The sequence below is a fragment of the Macaca nemestrina genome, chromosome 5, assembly GCF_043159975.1.
Source record: "Macaca nemestrina isolate mMacNem1 chromosome 5, mMacNem.hap1, whole genome shotgun sequence".
Lineage (NCBI taxonomy): Eukaryota > Metazoa > Chordata > Mammalia > Primates > Cercopithecidae > Macaca > Macaca nemestrina.
Window position 1 is genome coordinate 2,100,668 of NC_092129.1, and position 18,972 is coordinate 2,119,639.

The 18,972-nt window shown below is 40.1% G+C and overlaps 1 protein-coding gene across 15 annotated transcripts in view; it reads left to right on the forward strand.

Moving 5' to 3' along the window:
• Positions 1-18,972, forward strand: part of LOC105487638 (WD repeat domain 27) — a 304,221-nt gene that overhangs the window by 229,801 nt on the left and 55,448 nt on the right. For 7 of the 15 annotated variants that reach the window (XR_011623219.1, XR_011623220.1, XR_011623218.1 and 4 more), the window contains 2 exons: positions 13,234-13,479; positions 14,042-14,464. The exons of 4 other annotated variants lie outside the window; for them this stretch is intronic. Coding sequence is in view for 4 of the 11 variants with exons in the window: in XM_071096153.1 (XP_070952254.1) it covers positions 3,424-3,528; positions 14,042-14,092 (156 nt within the window). In the remaining 7 variants the exon portion in view is untranslated. Of the gene's footprint in view, positions 1-3,423; positions 3,529-12,771; positions 13,213-13,233; positions 13,480-14,041; positions 14,465-18,972 lie in introns of those variants that run through there. 4 more of the 15 variants (XM_071096153.1, XM_071096154.1, XM_071096155.1 and 1 more) reach the window with 4 other exon arrangements.

An 18,972-nucleotide genomic window follows, 5' to 3' on the forward strand; every position in this document is an offset into this window, starting at 1 on the left:
GCCGTGATCTTGGACTTCCCAACCTCCAGAACTGAGCAATACATTTCTGTTTTTATAGATTACTCAGTCTAAGGTATTTTTTATAGCAGCCCAGATGGACTAAGACATCACCTAAGATATTATTGGGACACCTTAAAACTAGCAATGTCTTACAAAAGAAAAAATGTGACAGTTTTGGAGAGGCCAAGGTAGTCAGGGAATACTTACTCTAGTAAGTTAAGAGGCTAGAACATTTGTCATACAACTGTGGTTCTTTTCTATGGACACCTGTTTTCAGATGACATAGTATTCAAGCCATGGACATTTTAAAACTTGCCTCATTAGCCTTTAGAACGGAAATAATTTTATTCCCTTTTCCTTTTTCTTAATGGTTTTAAAATCAAACTCATGAAAATGACTCCTACCTCATTTTAATTTTAAAAAATAAAATCTACTACTCTTTGAGGACCAAAAAAAAAAAAAAAAAAAAAAAAAAAAAAAAACCCTGGCATCTCTGAAATGAAGTATTCCCAATTCTTGTGTAATTAAGAAGTTTGGAACCAACCTGAGGCCTTGTGGGAGATGACTATTGGCTGTGAACAAGCGTGCAGACTCATGGGTCAGGATAAAGACTGAGATTTGCAGCTATGGCTCTAGCTCTGTATTCTTAGACCTGATGCTGATTTATTACTTTGGTGCAAAAGTAATTGCAGGTTTTGCCACTGCAGTGACAAAAACCACAGTTACTTTTGTACCAACTTAATATGACTAGAACTGCACCAAGAAGACTCTGTAGTCAGCCTCGGACTCAACTAGCTAGCTTCTAAATTTAGATGTTGCTGAGAGACATAGTAAATGGAAAAGCCACTATCAACCACCTGCAAGAGCGAAAGCCCCATGTGGCTGCACTTAGTGGGTCTGAGGTGCTGGCAGAGGTATAAAGAGAACTCATTTCCCCTGTCTGAGTTCAGAGGCTGATTAGGGTTAAATACAGGAGTCAGACAGAATGAGAGCAGAATGCCACCTTTATTATTTAAAAAGCCCATAAAGCCACATCTTGTGCTATGGATCACATTGCATGCTCCTTTCCCCCAAAATATTTATGTTGATGTTCTAGCCCCTGACATCACTATATTTGGAGATAGGGCTTTTGGGAGGTGATTAAGGTTAAAAGAGTTCATAGAGGTGAGGTCCTAATCTGACAGAATTGTTGGCTTTGTAAGAAAAGGAAGAAAGATCTCTCTTCTGTCTGTCTCTCTCTCTCCCCACTCACGTGTAAACTGATAGAAGGTCACATGAGGACACAGTGAGAAGGCAACCATGCAAGCCCTCACCAGAATGTGGCCATCCTGGCAGCTAGGTCTCAGACTTCTAGCTCCAGAACTGAAAATGATAATTTATATTTTTCGAGTCTGCTAGTATATGGTATTTTGTTACAGCAGCTTGAACTAAGATTTTAGTAACAGGAAGTAGAGTGCTGCTGCTGTAACAAATACTTACAAATGTGGAAGTGGCATTGAAAGAGTGATGGATAGAGTCTGGGGGAGTTGTGATGTGCATGCTGGAGATGCAAACAATAATAGTGACTCTGTTGAGGGTTCTGAAAGGAAACAGGAGAGCTGGAGAGAAAGCTTCTATCATCTGAGAGGGAACGTAAATAATTATGAACAGAATGTGGGTAAAAACAGGAATGTTAGAGGCCATCTGGTGGGGTCTCAAATGGAAGTGAAAATAATGTTACTGAAAATTGGAGGAAAGATGGTCTGTGTTATAAAGGAACAAAGAAATTGGCTGAATTGTATTCTAGTATTTTGTGCAAAGTAGGACTTGTGAGCAGTGGAATTGGATATTTAGCTGAGGAGATTTCTGAGCAAACAATTGAAGGAATGACATGGTTCCTCCTGATTGCTTATAGTAAAATGAAGATTTAGAAAATTATTAGTCTATCAATATGGCAAAAAAAAAAAAGGAAAGCTTGTTCTAAAAAGACCACTAAGGGTGTGGCTAAAAAAAATTTGTTAAAGAGGTTATGGGTGCAACTCATGGACTTAATCAACTATCTTGGCAGATACTGGGAATAGAGATGGGATTATACCAGTGGAGACATTGCCAGTGTAAACTAATGGGAACAGAGAAAGAGGAGGAACAGAATGAAGGAAACCTGTCAGGTGCCTTGGAGTCTATAAAATAGGACTATAGGGCTCTTTGGCTGTAAATGTGCACTATTTCTCAAGAAAAGGGAATGATCCTGAAGATGATTCAGCAGTGAGCAGGGCTGCCACTCCCACCACAGGCCCATCAGGGAGCGCAAGTTCCCATTTGGTTTCACAGGGTACAGCTTGTCTGGCTTTGGTGGGTCAGAAATGCCCCTGCTCAGTGCCTTGGGAGGGACCACTCTCCAAGTCATGGAGATGCTGCTGCCACCCCAGTGGGCCTGAAGGCAGGGCATGAAGCTGAGAGGGTTGTTCTCCAACCTTAAAATTAAATGGAGTTTGCCTTGCTAGGTTTTGGGCTTGCTTGGGACCTGTCACCCCTTCCTTCTTTCCCATTTCTCCCTTTTGGGATGGGAATGTCTATGCTATGCTTGTCCTACCATTGTAATTTGGAAAAATATAACTTTCGTTTTCAAAGGTTAACAGATAGAGCTTTAGATGAGACTTTGGACTTTTAGACTTTAGAGTTGATGCTGGAAGGAGTTAAGACTTTTGTGTCTGTTTGGATGGAATGAATATATTTTACATGTAAGAAGAATATGAGTGTACAGGGGCCAAGGGCAGAATATTATGAAGCACTTGTATTTCCCCAAAATTTATATGTGGAAGGCCCAACCCCCAATACGACTGGGTTTGGATATAGGCCTTTTAGGAGGAAATTAGGTTACATGAGGTCATAAGGGTGGAGTCCTAATTCTCTAAGATTGGAGACATATAAAAGAAGAAGAAAGAGAGAGCTTTCTGTCTACATGTGCCAAGGGAAGTCCATATGAGCACAAAGTCAGAAGGTAGCCTTCCACAAGCCAGCAAGAGAGCCCTCACCAGAACTCAACCAAATTGACAAGTTGATCTTGGATTTCCAAGCCTACAGAACTGTGAGAATTACAAATCTGTGTTTAGGCCCCTCATCTATGTTATTTTGTTATAGCAGCCTGAGCAGACTGAGATATCTGGCAAAAGAGCTTGTTAACATTCTCCTGAATTTACCCTCAAAATGCAGATCCTGCCCCACCAAAGTTAATATTTAGTTGACAGCTGATATGGTTTTGCTGTGTCCCCGCCCAAATCTCATCTTGAACTGTAGTTCCCATAATCCCTATGTGTCATGGGAGGGACCTGGTGGCAGGTAATTGGATCATGGTGGTGGTTACCTCCATGCTGTTCTCATGCTAGCAAGTAGGTTTTCACAAAATCTGATGGTTTTATAAGGGAATTTCCCCCTTTTTCTCAGCAATTCTCCTCCTGCCATCATGTGAAGAAGGACATGTTTGCTTTCCCTTCTGCCATGATCATAAGTTTCCTGAGGCGTCCCCAGTACTGCAGAACTGTGAGTCAGGTAAACCCCTTTGGGTATCTTTACAGCAACTTTGAAACTGGGTAACAGGCAGAGGTTGGAAGAGTTTGGAGGGCTCAGAAGGAGACAGGAAGATGTGGGAAAGTTTGGAACTTCCTAGAAACTTGTTGAATGGCTTTGACCAAAACGCTGATAGTGAAATGGATAATGAAGTTCAGGGTGACGTGGTCTCAGATGGAGATAAGAAACTTTTTGTGAACTGGAATAAAGGTCCCTCTTGTTATGCTTTAGCAAAGAGACTGGCAGCATTTTGCCTATACCCTAGAGATCTATGGAATTTTGAACTTGAGAGAGATGATTTAGGGTATCTGGCGGAAGAAGTTTCTAAGCAGCAAAGTGTTCAAGATTTGACTTGGGTGCTCTTAAAAGCATTAAGTTTTATGTATTCATGAAGATATGGTTTGGAATTGGAACTTATGTTTAAAAGGGAAGCAGAGCATAAGAGTTCAGAAAATTCACAGCCTGACAATGTGATAGAAAACATAAACTGAGGAGAAATTCAAACTGGCTGCAGAAATTTACATAAGTAATGAGGAGCTAAATGTTAATCATCAAGACAATGGGGAAAGTGTCTTCAGGGCATGTCGGAGGTCTTCATGGCAGTGCCTCCCATCACAGGCCCAGAGGCCTAGGAGGAAAAAGCGGTTTTATGGGTTGGTCCCAGGGCTTTGCTGCTTTGTGCAGTCTCAGGATTTGGTGCCCTGCATCCCAGCTGTGGCTAAAAGGGGCCAAGATATAGCTCAGGCCATTGCTTAAGTGGGTGCAAACCCCAAGCCTTGGCAGTTTACACATAGTGTTGGGTCTGCAGATGCACAGAAGTCAAGAACTGAGATTTGGGAACCTCCACCTTGATTTCAGAGGTGGTATGGAAACAGCTGAATGTCCAGGCAGAAGTTTGCTGCAGGATTGGAGCCCTCATGGAGAAACCCTGCTATGGAAGTACAGAAGGGAAATGTGGGTTTGGAGCCCCCACACAGAGTCCCCACTGGAGCACTGCCTAGTGGAGCTGTGAGAAGAGGGCCACCCTCTTCCAGACCCCAGAATGGTAGATCCACCAACAACTTGCACTGCAGACACTCAGTGCCAGCCCATGAAAGCAGCTGGGAGGGAGGCTGTACCTTGCAAAGCCACAGGGGTGGAGCTATGCAAGTTCATGGGAGCGCACCTCTTAATCAGCATGACTGGGATGTGAGACATGGAGTCAAATGAGATGATTCTGGAGCTTTAAGATTTGGCTGCCCCACTGGATTTTGGACTTATCTGGGGCCTGTAGCCCCTTTGTTTTGGCCAATTTCTCCCATTTGGAATGGGTATTTACCCAATGTCTTTACTCCCATTGTGTCTGGGAAGTAACTAACTTGCTTTTGATTTTACAGTCTCATAGGTCAAAGGGACTTGCTTTGTCTCAGATGAGACTTTGGACTTGGATTTTTGGGTTAATGCTGGAATGAGTTAAGATTTTGGGGGACTGTTGGAAAAGAATGATTGTGTTTCGAAATGTGAAGACATGAGATTTCAGAGGCGCTGGGCCGAATAATTTGGTTTGGTTATGTCTCCACTTAAATCTCATCTTGAATTGTAATCCTCATAATCCCCATGTGTCTAGGGAAAGACCTGGTGGGAGGTGATTGGATCATGGGGGTGGTTGCCCCCATGCTGTTTGATATGGTTTGGCTGTGTCCCCACCCAAATCTCATCTCTAATATTAGTTCCCATAATCCCCACAGGTTGTGGGAGAGACCCAGTGGGAGGTAATTGAATCATGGGGGCAGTTACCCTCATTGTGTTCTCATCATAATGAGTGAATTCTCATGAGATCTGATGGTTTTATGATGGGTTTTTCCCCCTTTGCTCAGTACTTCTCCTTTTCACTGACATGTGAAGAAGGACATGTTTGCTTACCCTTCCACCATGATTGTAAGTTTCCTGTGGTCTCCCCAGCCCTGTGGAAATCTGAGTCAATTAAACTTCTTTCCTTTATAAATTACCCAGTCTTGGGCAGTTCTTTACAGCAGCGTGAAAACAGACTAATACCACAACATATAAAAGAGCTGACCTTATTAAGCTGACTCCCTCCAAAAAAAAGTGGGAGGATGGGCATGCCTCATTTTTTATCCTAGTCAATATATTGGGTGAGCCATCTCTGCTTTCCTGGACAGGACTGGGGCAAGAGACCCATGTTCTGGGCCCCTCTCCACCTGAAACCCCATTACAAATAATAGTAAGAAGCTAAAGAAATGTATTTTTCCCAATTTTTTATTGTGGTAAAATACACATGAAATTCATCATCTTAACTATTCTTATGTCTGTAGTGAGTGTTAAATATATTCATCACATTCTACAGCCACCACCACTATCCCTCTCCACAATTCTGTCTTGTAAGCCTGAAACTTCATGCCCATTAAGTAATAATTCCCCATCCCCCTCCTCAGTCCCTGGCAACAACCATTCTACTTTCTGTCTCCCTGATTTTGACTACTTAGGTACCTCACATTCATCTTTTTGTGACTGCTTTATTTCACTTTGCATATTGTCCTCAAGGTTCATCTATATTGTAGCCTGTGCCAGACTTTCCTTCATTTTTACGACTGAATAATATGCCATTGTATGGTCCGCACTTTGCTGATCTATTTATCCATTGATGGATGCTTGGATTGCCTCCACGTTTTAGCTGCTATAAACATAGGTGTAAAAATATCTCTTAGAGGCCCTACTTTCAGTTCTTCTGCATATATCTCCAGAGATTAAATTGCTGGATAATATGATAATTTTGTTTTTAATTTTTTGAAAAAAATTCATACTGTTTTTCATAGCAGCTGCACCATTTTATATTCCCACTGACAATGAACAAAGGTTTAACTTTCTCCACATCTTCACCAACACTTGTTAGTTTGTTTTTTTAATAGTCATATCCTAATGATTGTGAGATGGCATTGCCTTGTAGTTTTGATTTGCATTTTCCAAATGATTAGTAATGTTGAGCATCTTTACTTTCTTTCTTTTTTTTTGAGATAGAGTTTTGCTCTTGTTTTCCAGGCTGGAGCGCAATGGTGCAATCTCAGCTCAACCTCCACCTCCCAGGTTCAAGTGATTCTCCTGCCTCAGCCTCTCAAGTAGCTGGGATTACAGGCATGCACCACCACGCCCAGCTAATTTTGTATTTTTAGTAGATACAGGGTTTCACCATGTTGGTCAGGCTGGTCTTGAACTCCTGACCTCAGGTGATCTGCCTGCGTTGGCCTCCCAAAGTGCTGGGATTACAGGCATGGGCCACCACACCTAGCCGAGCATCTTTTCATGTGCTTCTTGGACATTTGTATATCTTCTTTGGAGAAATGTCTATTCAAGTCTCTTGCCCATTGTTTAAATTAGGCTGTTTGATTTTGTTGTTTAGTTTTAGGGCTCCTCTATCTATCCTGGATGTTAATCCTTTGTCAGACATCTCTTGTTAGAAGTGGAGACTGGGCTCTTACCAGACACCAAATTTACTTCTTGTCAGGTAGATGATTTGCAAATACTTTCTTTAATTCTGTGGATGCTATTTCACTCTTTTGATAGTACATTTTTATGCACAAATTTAAAAAATTTTATACTTGTCTATTTTTTCTCTGATTGCCTGTGCCTGTGGTGTCATATCCAGTAAATCATTGCCAGCCATAATTCTAGAAGCTTTTTGTCTATTTTATTCTAAAGTTTTATTATTTTGGACCTCACATTTACATTTTTGATGCATTTTGAGGTAGTTTTCTCTGTGCTGTAAGGAAAGGATCCAGCTTCATTGTTTTTGCATATGGATGTCTATTTTTCCCAGAACCATTTGTTGTAAAGGTTGTCTTTTCTCCATTGAATGGTCTTGGCGCCCTTCTCAAAAATCATTTGACCCATATATGTGAAAGTTTACCTTTGGACTTTCTATTCTCTCCCATTTGTCTACAGGTCAATCTTTATGCCAGTGACATCTTGTTTTGATTATTGAAGATATGTATTAATAATAAGTTTTGAAATCAGAAAGTGTGAATCCTCCAGTTTTGTTCTTCCTTTTTAAGATAGTTTTTACTATTCAGAGTTTCATGTGAATTTTAAAGTGAGTTGTTCTACTTCTTTAAAAAAATGTCATTGGGATTTTGATAGGGATCATATTGAATCTGTAGATCACACTGTAGGTAATATAGACTTTTTAGTAATATTAAGTATTCCAATTTATGAACATGGGAAATGTTTTAATTAATTTATGTCTTCTTTAGTTTCTTTCAACAATGTTTTGTAGTTTTCATTGTACAATTTAATTTCATCGCCTTGGTTAATTTCTAAGTATTTTATTATTTTGATGCTATTTTTAAATGGAATTGTTTTAATAATTTCCTTTTTAGAGTTTCAGATTGCTCATTGTTAGTTTATAGAAATGCAACTGAATTTTGCATGTTGACTTTATATCTTGCTATTTTGCTGATTTTATTAATTCTAACAGGTTTTTGTGAGTGGAATGTGTAGGGTTTTCTATCAGATCGTATAATCTGTGAACGTAAATCATTTTATTTCCTTTTCAATTTGGGTGCTTTTAATTTATTTTGCATGCCCAAATTCTCTGGCTTGAACTTTGATACCATTGTAAATATAAATGATGAAAGCAAGCATCCTTGCCTTGTTCCTGATCTTAGAGGAAAAGCTTTTAGTCTTTCACCATTGAGTATAATGACTTTCATATGTGATGCTATGGTTTGAATGTCTGTCTCCTCCAAAACTTACATTAAAATATAATTGTGATTTTTAACAGTATTAAGAGGGGACCTTTAAGAAGTGCCTAGCTTATGAGAGCTTCATTCTTATGGGTGAGAAGGGTGACTGATATCAAAGGGCACGTTTGACATCCCCCTCTGCCCTTTTGGCTATTCCACTCTTCTTCCATGTAAGGAATAGTGTTCCTCCTCTTTGGAAGGTTGTAGTTTTCAAGATGCCATCTTAGAAATGGAAACTGGGCTCTTAGTGGATACCAACTTGCTGGCACCTTGATCTTGGAATTCCTGGCCTCCAGAATGATGAGACATACGTTGGTTTTTTTGTTTGTTTGTTTGTACATTATCCTGTCTGGTAGTCTTTTATAGCAGCACAAAATGAAGTAATGTATACAGCTTTTATTGTGTTGATGTAGCTTCCTTCTATTCTTAGTTTGTTAGGGGTTTTTTAAATTATGAAAATGTGTTAAATTTGTCAAATGCCTTTTCTGCATAAATTGAGATGATCATGTGGGTTTTGTATCATTAATTTTATTAATGACACTTATTCCATTGATCAATATTTGTTGAACCATCTTTGGATTCCAGAAATAAATTCCAATTTGTCTTGACACATAATCATTTTAATATGCTGCTGAATTCCATTTGCTAGTATTTTGTTGAGGATTTGTACATCAGTGTTCATAAGGAATATGGGTCTCTTTTCTTGTGGAATCTTATTTGGCCTTGGTATTGGGGGAATGAGATAGGAAGTGTTTCTTTTTCCTCAGTTTTTTTGTAAAAGTTTCAGAAAATTTGATATTAATTCTTCCTCAGATATTTGTTAGAATTCACTGGCAAAGTCATCGAGTCTAGGATCTTTCTTTCTCTTTCTTTCTTTCTTTCTTTCTTTCTTTCTTTCTTTCTTTCTTTCTTTCTTTCTTTCTCTTTCTTTCTTTCTCTCGTTTTTTCTCTCGTTCTCTCTCTCTCTCTGTTTCTTTCTTTCTCTCTTTATTTCATTCTTTCTTTTTTGAGACTCTCTCTCTGTTGCCCAGGCTGGAGTGCAGTGGCACAATCTCAGCTTACTGCAGCCTCCACCTCCCAGGTTCAAGTGATTCTCTTGCCTCAGCCTCTCGAGTAGCTGGGATTACAGGCACCCGCCACCACACCAGCTAATTTTTATATTTTTAGTAGAGATGGGGTTTCGCCATGTTGGCCAGGTTGGTCTCCAACTCCTGACCTCAGGTGATCTGACTGCCTTGGCCTCCCAAAGTGCTGGGCTTACAGGTGTGAGCCACCGTGACCAGCCTAAGATTTTTCCTTATCAGGAGATATTTTTGGTTACTGATTCAATCTCCTTACAAGTTATAGGTGTATTCAAATTTTAGATAATTTTTTGTGATTCAGTCTTGGTAAGTTTTGTGATTCTGGGAATTTGTACATTTTATCTAGGATATCCAATATGTTGGCATACAATTGTTAATAGTACTTTCTTATAATCATTTTATTTCTGAAGAATTAGTAGTAAGGTCCACAACTTTCATTTCTGATTTGAGTAATTAATTACTCACTTATAAATAAGACTCACTTATTTATTTTTCTTAGTCCATATAGTTAGAGGTTTCTCAATTTCATTTTTCTTTTCAATGAATCATGTTTTTTTTTGTTTCCTTGTTTTTCTCTGTTTTTCTTTTCTCCATTTTGTTGATTTTTGCTCTAATCTTTCTTATTTACTTCCTCTGCTAGCTTTGTGATATGCTTGTTGTTCTTTCTCTAGTTTACAAAGTTGTAAAGTTAGGTTGCTGATTTGAGCTCTTTTTTTTTTTTTTAAATGTAAGCATTTATAGCTATAAATTTCCCTCTTAGCATTACTCTTGCTGTGTCACAGATTTTTTGCATGGTATGTTATTTTTATTCATCTCTAAGTATTTTCTGATTTTTCTTATTATTTCTTCTTTGATCCCTTGGTTGTTTGAGTGTGTCATTTAATTTCCACAATTTTTGACTTTTCAAGTTTAACTTATATTATCAATTTCTAAATTCATCCTGTATAGTCAGAGAAGATACCGTGTATGATGTTTATCTTTTTAAATCTATTGAGATTTAATTTGTGGCTGAACATATGGTCTATTTTGGGAAAATGTCCCATGTGCACTTGAGAAGAATATGTATGCTGTTCTTGTTTGGTAAAGTGTTTATCAGATCTAGTTGGTTTATCGTGCTGTGTAAATTCTCTATATCCTTACCTCTCTTCTGTCTGGTTGTCCTATCCATTATTAAAAGAGGAGTATTGAGACCTCCAGCTATTATTGTAAAACTGTTTATTTCTTCCTTAAATTCTACTAGTTTCTGCTTCATATATTTTGATGGTCTGCTATTAGGTCTGTAAATGTTTATAATATTTATATTTCTTTGTATTATACCTTTTATTAATATATAATGTCCTTTTTTGTTTCTTTTAGCCTTTTTGACTTAAAGCTTTTTTTTTTTCTGTTATTACTGTATCTACCCCTGCTTTCTTTTGATCACCATTCCATTCAAAAGGAATGCATATGACAGCATATGCAATTGACACTTGAACAACATGGGTTCAAACTGTGCAGGTCTGCTTGTATGTGGATTTCTTTAACCAATGCAAATAAAAATTTCGGTATTTATAGGATGTAAAACTCACATATATGGAAGGCCAAGTTTTGTATATGCAGACTTTACAGGGCCAACTATGGGACTTGAGTATGTGCAAATTTTATTTTATATGGGAGTTCCTGGAACTAATACCCCAAGTATACTGAGGGGCAGTGTAGTTGAATTATGTGTTTTTAATACATTCTGTCAATCTGCCTTCTCGTTGGAGAATTTAATCCATTTACATTTAAACTAATTACTGACAATGGGGGACTTACTACTGTCATCTTTCTGTTTGTTTTTGATATACCTTATAGTTTTTTGTCCCTTATTTTCTGCATTACGGCCCTCTCTTCTGTTAAGCAAATTTTTTAGGTAAATGCTTCAGTTTCTTTCTCAATTTCTTTTGTGTATATTGTATAGCTGTTTTCTCTGTGGCTACCATGGGAATTACATGTAGCATTCTAAAGTTATAACACTCTAATTTGAATTTATACCAGTGAATTTCAATAACACAAAAAATTCTGTTTCTTTACATCTCTGTCCCCACCCCTGTCAGTTGTTGATATTACAAAATACATTTTTACATATTTTGTTCTCCAAAACATAAAGTGGTGATTATTTTAAATGCATCAATGTCTTAAATTATTTAGAAAATAAAATGTGAGGTTATAAACCAAAGTTATGATAATATTAGCTTTTAGACTAATAGTTTTTTAAAAATGTATTAGTCTTTTAAATCATGTGGAAAACAAAAAGTGGAGTTATACAGTGTTGCTATAATAATACTAGCTTTTATAACTGCCCATGTACTTACCTTTATTAAGATCTTTATTTTTTCATACAACTTCAAATTCCTGTCTAGGTTCCTTTTATTTCACCTTGTGGGCCTCCTGTACACATTTCTGGCAGGGCAGGTCTAGTGATAACAAACTTCCTCAGCTTCATTTATCTGGGAATGTCTTAATTTTTCCCTTACTTTTGAAGGGCACCGTTGCTGGTATAGGATTCTTGGTTGAGAATTTTTTGGGGCTTTGTTTGAGTTTTATTTTAGCCCAGGGAATAAGGCCATTGCCTTGTGGTCTGCAAAGTTTATTATGAGAAATCTGCTGATAATCTCAGAGAATCCTTTGTGTGTAATAAGATTTTTCTCTTGCTCCTTCCAGAATTCTCTCTTTGCCTTTGGCCTTTGAAAGTTTGATGATGATGTGTCTCAGCGTGGGACTTTTTCAGTTCTTCTTAGTTGGAATTTATTGAACTTCTTGGATATACATTTATAGCCATTTTATAAAATCAAATTAGGGAGTTTTCAACTATTATTTCTTCTCCTGCAATGCATAAGTTGGTCCCCTTGAGGGTGTCCCACAGGCCCTTTAGGCTCTGTTCACTTTTTTCAGTTCTTTTTTTTCTTTCTGTGCCTCAGACTTGATAGTTTTCTATTTTTTCTTCACCTGCTCAAACTTGCCTTTGAATTCCTCTAGTAAATACTTTATTTCAATTATTTTATATTTTAGCTCCTAAGTTTTTTGTTTCATTTTAGGTTCTCTGTCTCTTTATTGATATTTCCATTTTGTTCATACATAATTTTCCTCACTTTATCCACATCTCTAATTATTTGAGTAATTAAAAACAATTGTTTTACAGTCTTTGTGCTGTAGATATGCCATCAGAGTCCTTTCTGAGACAATTTCTATTACTTTGTTTATCTTTTTCTTTTGAATAGGCCATACTTTCCTATTTCTTTGAATGCCTTGCTATCTTTCATTGAAAACTTGACAATTGAATCTAGTATTGTGGTAATTCTGAAGTAAAGTTCTCCCCCTTTCCCTGGGTTTCATTTTTTGGTCATTGTTCTGTTTATTGTTTCTGTTTATTTTGATTTTTGCAGCTTGACTCTGTGCCAAGGACCAGCCTCAGCTGTAAACTTCACATCTTCTTAGTTCTTTTTTTGAGCCTTTCCTGTGGCATGCACAGTCACTTTCTTTTGTTTTCTTTTCTTTTGTTTCTTTCTTTTTTTTTTTCTTTTTCTTTTTGAGACAGGGTCTCACTCTGTCACCCAGGCTAAAATGCAGTGGCATGATCTTGGCTCACTGCAACCTCCACCTCCTGAGTTCACATGAGTCTCATGCCTTAGCCTCCTAAGCAGCTGGGATTACAGGTGCCTGCCACAAGACACAGCTAATTTTTGTGTTTTTAGTAGAGATGGGGTTTCACCACATTAGTCAGGCTGGTCTCGAACTCCTGACCTCAAGTGATCCACCCACCTTGGCCTCTACAGTTACTTTCTAATTTTTCCCAAGTACATAGTTGTTTCTGAATGTCTCATTTTTTACTGTCTGGCTCCTATAAGGGGAAGAGAGAAAATTGGAGGAAGGATCAGGGGCGCCGACTCCTTCAAAGCCCTGGAAGTTGCTTCTCCTGGAGGAAAGAGGCTTGTAGCCATGTGGGAAGGGTAACAATGGCTGCCCTCCTATTTGCACCCTCTATAAGAAGAAGCATCCATCGCTGATCAGAGCAGAGATCCCTGATATTTGGAGGATGGGTGCTTTCTGCCCATCCTGGGTTCTGCAGGCCCTGTGCAGATCGCTTTTGAAAGGTGTGCCTGGGGGTAGGGGTCAGGGAGGAGGAGCTGCTAATGTGCCAGAATCTGAAGTTGACAAAAATTAACCAAGTTTATAGTTCAAGTCTTCCTCTGGAAGTTGTGAGCCTTCAACAGACTCCATAAATTAAAAGTACTGGAAGTGCGTACATCCAAGTTTGCCAGTACGGTTGCTATCTGGGTGGGGTGGATTCCTGGCACGTCCTCCTCCTCCTCCTCCATCAGGAGTGCTCTCCTGCAGCCTGCGTCTCAGCTCTGCCTGGAGGGAGGCATGTGGGCGCCAACCAGGATGTTCCATGCCCTTTTGTGCACAATAGACGGATCGGCTCTGACAAGGGCACCTAAAATTATTAAAACAGCAGTGAAATGTAGTTTGAATTAATTAAGTGTCAGCATAATATCTGTTGTATATATAGATTCTACTATGTTAATGTATTTTACTTGATGTTCCAGAACATTACAAATAAGGAAAATAACACACTTTTGGCTTATTTTCTTATAGAGTTATCAATTAATAAAAGGCGACTGGAATTACACGGTATTTTATTTTCAATTACAGCTCGCCACAGCTACCTTGGATGGTAAACTCCAGCTCTTTCTAGCTGAGTAATCACTGACCTGTGAGCTGGGCCCAGGAATGCTACTAGGAACAACTTAAAAACAAGAAGTAGTGGTTCATCCATCACCAGGCCAGAAGCAGCAACTGTTTTTCATACTTTGAGACTTGCTTCAGATTTCCCCTTTATGCAAGCTCCTTCCCCCTGTGTGTGCCATGTCATAGTTTTACGTCTTTCTGCTCCTTAAAAGGGATCCTCCTCATTGGGAAAATGGAAGTGGCGTCCAGTACTCCTGCATAGAATTTGATAAAGTTGAAACAGAATATCCTTCAATAAAACATAATATAGTATTTGTTTGATAATTAGAGTTAGAAGAAAAAAGAGAGAATTTCTTTTGGGCAGTGAAAATAAAGGAGTAAACAGTCCTAACTGGCTGTGGTCTTCTGATTAGTCAGCCCATGGCTCCACATGGTGAGTGTGGCCTCTGCCCATGGGTTCTGTGTGGTGAACGTGGCCTCTGCCCGTGGCTCTGCGTAGTGAGCATGGCCTCTTCCTGTGGGTTCTGTGTGGTGAACGTGGCCTCTGCTCATGGGTTCTGCGTGGTAAGTGTGGCCTCTTCCCATGGGTTCTGCATGGTGAGCGTGGCCTCTTCCTGTGGGTTCTGCTTGGTGAGTGTGGCCTCTGCCTGTGGATTCCGCATGGTGAGCATGCCCTCTGACTGTGGATTCTGCTTGGTGAGTGTGGCCTCTGCCTGTGGATTCCGCATGGTGAGCATGGCCTCTGACTGTGGATTCTGCTTGGTGAGTGTGGCCTCTGCCTGTGGATTCCGCATGGTGAGCATGGCCTCTGACTGTGGATTCTGCTTGGTGAGTGTGGCCTCTGTCTGTGGGTTCTGCATGATGAGCGTGGCGTCTGACCGTGAGTTCTGTGTGGTAAGCGTGGCCTCTGCCTGTGGGTTCTGCATGGTGAGCATGGGCTCTGTCTGTGGGTTCTGTGTAGTGAGTGTGGGCTCTGTCCATGGGTTCTGTGTGGTGAGTGTGGGCTCTGCCCGTGGGTTCTGTGTGGTGAGTGTGGCCTCCGCCCATGGGTTCTGTGTGGTGAGCATGGTCTCTGTCCCAGGACCTTTGTCTCTGTGCACAACATGGCTTCTGGGCCCTCCTCCCACAGTTGATGATTGAACAACCGAGGCAGGGCTCCACAGGCTGCCTGGACACGTTCATCAGCGATAAATAGCTGTCCTGGGAATTAAATCTGCATATATTGGACTCCTAAGATCCCAGGACCCCATGGTTATAGGATCCTAGAAGAGTGAGGATGCTTCCAAGTCAATTCAAGATTCCAGAAAACCTCAGCAGCCTGTGATGCCCCATGTGAGGACCCCTGGGACCAGCCAGGAATGCCCTGATCTAGAGTGGTCTCTTTTATCTGTGAAGCCAGGGAGCTGGGGGCTTTCATCCCCCACAGAGCTTCACCGGCCACCACTTGTCTCTATTTTCACAAGAGATGCAGTGTGCTGTGTTGACTTCCTGGGATCCTTATTGGAACTTTCACACATTGACCATAAATGTGCATGCATTTTTCTTTTCTTGTAACATTTTTGAGAAGCAAAATTTTAAAATAACTCATTTTTATTTTTCCAATACTTAGAGTTACCCAAACATTTAAAAATATAGTTTCCCCTTTGTTAAAATGAAATTTATTTAAAACTAGTTAAAAATAGATAAATAAAGCAGATGTAGGGCAAGAAAGCCAGTCTTATTTAATATTCTTAATTTCAGTAAATCATTTAAAATTTTGACATATATTGTTTCTGACACATATTGCTATGGTTTTTATATAAATTTTTCCAAAGTAAATCATACTCCAGTTATGTCAAATGTGACTCTAAGAAAAAGAAATTTAAATTATTTAATGTAAATAATAATTGCTGAATAAATGTCAAAGAAGAAAACTCTAATATGTAAAATACTAAATCTATTAGAGACCTCTATCAGGGGAAGACTCAGGACAAAACAAACTTGGCAAAGCCACTGCTAGGAAGAGAGTTGTGTCAGGTTGCAGTACAAGAATAGCAGTATAAGTCCTCTGCCCATGAAGACTTTCTAGGAAGACAGCAGCCAGGAAAGCAGAGAACAAAGCCAGTGGGGCATGGACGGCAGGATTCTGGTGTAACCTCTGGCCTGGGGTCAAGGACTTGGCCGCTGTGGACTCAAGAGGCTTCCCCTGCCTGGTTCCAATGAGCAGTACTCTCCATACCACTCAGAGGAGGAGTAGGTGGTGCTGTGAGTGGATGCCTCAGAGATCTGCCTTTCTAATGGTGAGATGTATCATGTTTATTTTTTATCTGTACTTTTCTATCCATAATGAAATGTTCTGAAGTAGTGAACAACGTGTTGTAACATAAAACTGGTTGGTTGCTCTGCCTTCATCAAAAGGTAGTAATAAAAATAACATATTTATGTAGAGCTTTTTAGTTTTCACTTGATTCCACTTCATCATCTCATTTTTCTAATAGACCTGTGTGTTTGACAGGCATTGTTGTTATTCTTAGCCTCACTTTCCAAATACTTGCCAAGAGCTGTGCCACAGAGGGAAGCCATGACATTCTGTGTTGGAAAATCCATTTAAAGGCTTGCTTTTCCCATGTAAAATCTGTCGACTTGATCAGGCTGAGAGGCCCTGGCCTTTTCCAAGGTCTGTGTGACGAGGACTGAGCCAGGCTTTCCAGCTGCACCTCACACAGGACAGTGCAACCATGGTGGCCAGGAGGGCTCAGCTGCAGGCCAGGGAGCTCACGTCTTGAGGAAAGTGCAGGTTGAGACACTAGGCCGGGTCACCTGCTACCAGAACCCGCAGTCTTCGCTCACCCATGCCCCAGGACAGCTTTCTGTGGTCTGTGGTGGTCCTACTTCACCGAGTGGATGCAGGCTGGTGAGAAGCCCACAGCTGCGCACACACCTGTGGACAGGCGCTGTCTACCTGCGGCCCCGGCAGCCCCATAAGGAATGTGCGGGGGAGGAAGGATGAGCCCTGGCTCTGTCTAGCCTGCTGTCTCCGTAACTACAGGCTGTGAAGACTCCTTCTGGTGCTTGCGTGATAAGATGATTCATATCATGTGGCACATGTCATGGGGCTTGCACAACTTTGGCAAGTCCATGTTCTTTAGACAACAAAGCAAGAATGTGATCGTGGTCCCAAGTCTGGCCACCGAGGGGGTGGTCTGAACATGCTGGAATAAACAATTTCTGTTCGTTTTTGACATTCTGTTTAAAGGCATTCTTTGCAGATGTGGGAGCTCATTCTTTTTCCTTAGCTTAAAGAAAATTGTGTGTATTTCAGACTTATTGGAGGAGGACGCCTGGGTGTTTTCAGAGTAAAGGTGCTGTTATCACTGTTTAGCAAATGCTTGACTGCTTAATGGAGAAAAAGATAACCTGTGTGAGTCATGTACCCACCTACAGGTCAAGCAGCCTGGAGGAACCAGGTGGCAGCACCAACTCACCGTTTGACAGGACCACCAAGAAATCTTTCTCAGATATCTAGCAGATATCTCCGTGGTGATAAGACTAGACTGAGCCACACACAATGACCAACATGCAAATGGTTTTGAATGGCAATTTCATATGGCTCACACAAATATGTTTTTCCAAAAAGGTATTCTGCCCGCTCTTTTATATTTTTTTCTCTCATTTCTTTTCTCCTTTCTGACAAAAATGTATTCATGCCAACTTTGATTCAAGTCGTCATTAGGAATAATGTAATCAATTTCTTTTTTTCTGTATGTTCCCAACTTAATTTTATTCTTACTGTTATTGTAGCATTAACATACTCTCAGAACACACTGCAGCTGCCAACCCAAAAGAGATGGTTCATAAAAGTATCATGCACCATGGAGAGCTAATCCAAATTTTATTTTTTGTCTGAGATAGTTCTTCAGTGGACAGCTGACAGTTAATCTTGGTTATCTGCTTTGTGTTTAGGTTATAAGTCCCTTGGGGTGTGAAATTACCTTAAGCTATGAAATTTATCTTACATTCAATGAGCCCAAATTCTTATTAATCTGTATCATATTCAGTAATTTATTTGGAGTTTTCAACAGAGAATTTAAGAAATGATATAATTTAATGCCTATTTTTGTCACATAAGAGGCCAAAGATTCCAGAAGGTTAAAAATTTAATATAAATGAAGTTAACATGGAAGATAAATGAAACAAGCTTGACTAAGCAGTAGAAATTAGGTTGTCTGCAATTTTGAAGTTGAAGAGAAAACTGAACTGTCACTAACATGAGGACTTCAAAAGGAATAGTGGGGCAACCCAGGAGAGAAAGCGTGGGACTCCCAGAGATGGAGGCCGAGGCAATGTGTCCCAGCATGTGAGCAGCAGGCTTGGACGTGGATCCCCTCCATATAGCAACAGCACGAACCAGCCCTAGACTTACTCTTTTTTTTTTTTTCTAACAGATGCCCTGGACATTTTGAAGTTGCATTAATAGCAAGTTTATATTCCTAATATAAATACATCTTCTCTGAGTCTTGGAAAATTGGATCAACTTAACTGTCTCCACATGTATGCTCTGGGGAGCCCAGTACTCACTGAACCCCAGTTACAAAATCTACAGGAAATTTTTGTCCAGATCACTATCCATCCAACTTGCCCTGTTCTGGAGGAAGATGTTTTGTTTCATCGTTTGTGCTATAGTCATGAGAACAAGTAGCTTGTGTCCTATTTCTTCTTACTTTCTGAAGCAAGTGTGCTGGGTACTGTTCACGCTGATCAGCCCTAGGCCTTGGGGGCCGTACCCTTGCAGCCACTCTGAAGCCAGCACCAAGTGTTGTGACTGGGAGACCAGGGAGGCTGGGGAAGGAGGCCGGGAGGGCTGACTGCACTGCAGCTGAGGTCACAGCTGCTTGTGGAGAGAAGCTTCAAGTTGA